The sequence below is a fragment of the Onychostruthus taczanowskii genome, unplaced genomic scaffold (genome assembly GCF_017590055.1).
Source record: "Onychostruthus taczanowskii isolate IOZ18803 unplaced genomic scaffold, ASM1759005v1 scaffold318, whole genome shotgun sequence".
Classification (NCBI taxonomy): domain Eukaryota; kingdom Metazoa; phylum Chordata; class Aves; order Passeriformes; family Passeridae; genus Onychostruthus; species Onychostruthus taczanowskii.
This window is the reverse complement of record NW_024500550.1, coordinates 86,615-91,330: the sequence shown is the minus strand read 5'-3', so window position 1 is coordinate 91,330 and position 4,716 is coordinate 86,615. Positions and strand designations below refer to the sequence as shown.

Sequence of the window (4,716 nt, the reverse complement as noted above, 5' to 3'; positions counted from 1 at the left end):
CCAAAATCCCCCCCAAAAGACCCCAAACCTCCCATTTCCCCCCTGGGAAGTCCCAAATTTCAGGATTTTTCCCCAAAATTTCAGCATTTCCCCCCAAATTTTGGGATTTCGCCCCGAACTTCGCGCTGCGAGGAGGGGATTTTGGGGGGGTGGGGTTATTTGGGGGGGGGTCTCACCTGGGTCTGGATGCGGCTCAAGCCCCTGACCCACAGCACCTTCCCCCGGCGCAGCTCGGCCGCGTCCAGCTCGGAGCGGTCAGCGGGGTCCGAGCCCTCCGGCCACTGACCGCCCGCGGGGCCGGGGCACTGCGGCCCCCCCGGGACACACACCAGCACCTGGGGACAGCGGGGACACCTTGGGGACACCTTGGGGACACCTTGGGGACACTGGGGACACTGGGGACACCCCGGGGACACCCTGGGGTCAGCCTGGGGTCAGCGGGGTCACTCCAGGGTCAGTGGGGTCAGCGGGGTCCGAGCCCTCCGGCCACTGACCGCCCGCGGGGCCGGGGCACTGCGGCCCCCCCGGGACACACACCAGCACCTGGGAACAGCGGGGACACTGGGGACACCTTGGGGACACCTTGGGGACACTGGGGACACTGGGGACACCCCGGGGACACGCCGGGGACACTGGGGACATCCTGGGGACACCCCAGGGTCGGGGGGGTCACTCCAGGGTCAGTGGGGTCAGCGGGCTCAGACCACTGACCACCCGAGTGGCCGTAGCACTGCGGCCTCTGGGGTCGCACCCCAGGACCTTTGGGGACACTGGGGACACCCTGGGGTCAGGGGGGTCACCCTGGGGTCAGTGGGGTCAGCGGGGTCACTCCAGGGTCAGTGGGGTCAGCGGGCTCAGACCACTGACCACCCGAGTGGCCGTAGCACTGCGGCCTCTGGGGTCGCACCCCAGGACCTTTGGGGACACTGGGGACACTGGGGACACTGGGGACAGGGGGTCCCATGGGGTGGGGGTCCCCATAGGTCACGGGGCTCTGTGGGGGGGGATCTTTTGGATTGCCCAGGTTGGGACACCCCTGGGGACATGGGGACACCCTTGGGGACACCCCTGGGGACAGCGCTGCTCCGAGGGCGGCGCATGCAGCGGGGCAGCACGGCCGCTGTCGATGTCAAACAGCACCTCCCCTGGGGACACACATGGGGACAGGGACATGGGGACACCCCTGGGGACATGGGGACACCCCTGGGGACATGGGGACACTCATGGGGACACCCCTGGGGACATGGGGACACCCCTGGGGACACATGGGGACACACATGAGGACTTGGCTGTGAGCGTGAGAAACACTCCCCTGTGTCCCCTGTGTCCCCTGTCCCCTGTCCGTGTCACTGACCGGCGAAGAGCAGGGTGAAGATGACCAGCAGCGGGGAGGGGATGTGTCCCACCGTGTCCCACCGTGTCCCACCATGTCTCACCGTGTCCCACCGTGTCCCCATGGGTTCCCATGGATTCCCATGGATTCCCATCACCTGTGGGTCCCCTCCCAGGCTGTCCCCTGTCCCCTGTGAGTGTCACTGACCGGCGAAGAGCAGGGTGAAGATGACCAGCAGCTGCTAGGCCATGTGTCCCACCATGTCCCACCGTGTCCCACCGTGTCCCACCGTGTCCCCACCACCTGTGGGACCCCTCCCAGGCTGTCCCCAGTGTCACTGACCGGCGAAGAGCAGGGTGAAGATGACCAGCAGCTGCTAGGCCATGTGTCCCACCATGTCCCACCGTGTCCCACCGTGTCCCACCGTGTCCCACCGTGTCCCACCGTGTCCCACCGTGTCCCCATGGGTTCCCACCACCTGTGGGACCCCTCCCAGGCTGTCCCCAGTGTCACTGACCGGCGAAGAGCAGGGTGAAGATGACCAGCAGCTGCTAGGCCATGTGTCCCACCATGTCCCACCGTGTCCCACCGTGTCCCACCGTGTCCCACCGTGTCCCACCGTGTCCCACCGTGTCCCCATGGGTTCCCACCACCTGTGGGACCCCTCCCAGGCTGTCCCCAGTGTCACTGACCGGCGAAGAGCAGGGTGAAGATGACCAGCAGCTGCTAGGCCATGTGTCCCACCATGTCCCACCGTGTCCCACCGTGTCCCACCGTGTCCCACCGTGTCCCACCGTGTCCCACCGTGTCCCCATGGGTTCCCACCACCTGTGGGACCCCTCCCAGGCTGTCCCCAGTGTCACTGACCGGCGAAGAGCAGGGTGAAGATGACCAGCAGCTGCTAGGCCATGTGTCCCACCATGTCCCACCGTGTCCCACCGTGTCCCACCGTGTCCCACCGTGTCCCACCGTGTCCCACCGTGTCCCCATGGGTTCCCACCACCTGTGGGACCCCTCCCAGGCTGTCCCCAGTGTCACTGACCGGCGAAGAGCAGGGTGAAGATGACCAGCAGCTGCTAGGCCATGTGTCCCACCATGTCCCACCGTGTCCCACCGTGTCCCACCGTGTCCCACCGTGTCCCACCGTGTCCCACCGTGTCCCCATGGGTTCCCACCACCTGTGGGACCCCTCCCAGGCTGTCCCCAGTGTCACTGACCGGCGAAGAGCAGGGTGAAGATGACCAGCAGCTGCTAGGCCATGTGTCCCACCATGTCCCACCGTGTCCCACCGTGTCCCACCGTGTCCCACCGTGTCCCACCGTGTCCCACCGTGTCCCCATGGGTTCCCACCACCTGTGGGACCCCTCCCAGGCTGTCCCCAGTGTCACTGACCGGCGAAGAGCAGGGTGAAGATGACCAGCAGCTGCTAGGCCATGTGTCCCACCATGTCCCACCGTGTCCCACCGTGTCCCACCGTGTCCCACCGTGTCCCACCGTGTCCCACCGTGTCCCCATGGGACATGGGGACACCCCTGGGGACATGGGGACACCCCTGGGGACATGGGGACACCCCTGGGGACATGGGGACACCCCTGGGGACATGGGGACACCCCTGCCCCCCTGGGGACATGGGGACACTCATGGGGACACCCCTGGGGACATGGGGACACCCCTGGGGACACATGGGGACACACATGAGGACTTGGCTGTGAGCGTGAGAAACACTCCCCTGTGTCCCCTGTGTCCCCTGTCCCCTGTCCGTGTCACTGACCGGCGAAGAGCAGGGTGAAGATGACCAGCAGCGGGGAGGGGATGTGTCCCACCGTGTCCCACCGTGTCCCACCATGTCTCACCGTGTCCCACCGTGTCCCCATGGGTTCCCATGGATTCCCATGGATTCCCATCACCTGTGGGTCCCCTCCCAGGCTGTCCCCTGTCCCCTGTGAGTGTCACTGACCGGCGAAGAGCAGGGTGAAGATGACCAGCAGCTGCTAGGCCATGTGTCCCACCATGTCCCACCGTGTCCCACCGTGTCCCACCGTGTCCCACCGTGTCCCCATGGGTTCCCATCCCCTGTGGGTCCCCTCCCAGGCTGTCCCCAGTGTCACTGACCGGCGAAGAGCAGGGTGAAGATGACCAGCAGCTGGTAGGCGGCGTGGCCCAGGATGTTGCGCAGCATGGTGCCCGACACCAGCGGGTGGTCGCGCCCGTAGGGCCGGCGCAGCAGCAGCGCCTCCGTGGGCGGCTCGGTGGCCAGCGCCAGCGACGCCAGCGTGTCCATGATCAGGTTCACCCACAGCATCTGCACCGCCTTCAGCGGAGAGTCCTGGCACGGGGGGCACGGGTGGGCACGGGGGGCACAGGGGGCGGGACATGGGGACACCCCTGGGGACATGGGGACACCCCTGGGGACATGGGGACACCCCTGGGGACATGGGGACACCCCTGGGGACATGGGGACACCCCTGGGGACATGGGGACACCCCTGGGGACATGGGGACACCCCTGGGGACATGGGGACACCCCTGGGGACATGGGGACACCCCTGGGGACACATGGGGACACACATGAGGACTTGGCTGTGAGCGTGAGAAACACTCCCCTGTGTCCCCTGTGTCCCCTGTCCCCTGTCCGTGTCACTGACCGGCGAAGAGCAGGGTGAAGATGACCAGCAGCGGGGAGGGGATGTGTCCCACCGTGTCCCACCGTGTCCCACCGTGTCCCCATGGGTTCCCATGGATTCCCATGGATTCCCATCACCTGTGGGTCCCCTCCCAGGCTGTCCCCTGTCCCCTGTGAGTGTCACTGACCGGCGAAGAGCAGGGTGAAGATGACCAGCAGCTGCTAGGCCATGTGTCCCACCATGTCCCACCGTGTCCCACCGTGTCCCACCGTGTCCCACCGTGTCCCCATGGGTTCCCACCACCTGTGGGACCCCTCCCAGGCTGTCCCCAGTGTCACTGACCGGCGAAGAGCAGGGTGAAGATGACCAGCAGCTGCTAGGCCATGTGTCCCACCATGTCCCACCGTGTCCCACCGTGTCCCCATGGGTTCCCATCCCCTGTGGGTCCCCTCCCAGGCTGTCCCCAGTGTCACTGACCGGCGAAGAGCAGGGTGAAGATGACCAGCAGCTGGTAGGCGGCGTGGCCCAGGATGTTGCGCAGCATGGTGCCCGACACCAGCGGGTGGTCGCGCCCGTAGGGCCGGCGCAGCAGCAGCGCCTCCGTGGGCGGCTCGGTGGCCAGCGCCAGCGACGCCAGCGTGTCCATGATCAGGTTCACCCACAGCATCTGCACCGCCTTCAGCGGAGAGTCCTGGCACGGGGGGCACGGGTGGGCACAGGTGGGCACGGGGGGCACGGGTGGGCACGGGTGGGCACGGGG

General features: G+C 66.9%; 2 protein-coding genes across 2 annotated transcripts in view; both read right to left on the bottom strand.

Moving 5' to 3' along the window:
- Positions 1-176: 176 nt before the first annotated feature.
- LOC121338783 (plasma membrane calcium-transporting ATPase 1-like) lies at positions 177-4,246 on the bottom strand (the record flags this gene model as incomplete). The annotated part of the gene is made up of 5 exons (XM_041409995.1): positions 4,226-4,246; positions 3,446-3,659; positions 1,067-1,145; positions 712-781; positions 177-305 (listed from the first exon to the last, which is right to left on the bottom strand). Coding segments are annotated over exons 1-5 (513 nt in total), but the record flags the coding sequence as incomplete, so codon positions are not given.
- A 179-nt stretch (positions 4,247-4,425) lies between these two features.
- LOC121338782 (plasma membrane calcium-transporting ATPase 3-like) overlaps positions 4,426-4,716 on the bottom strand; it is an 18,621-nt gene continuing 18,330 nt past the window's right edge. Inside the window, exon 20 of the mRNA XM_041409994.1 lies at positions 4,426-4,647. Within this exon, the coding sequence (XP_041265928.1) occupies positions 4,426-4,647 (222 nt within the window). The remainder of the gene's footprint in view (positions 4,648-4,716) is intronic.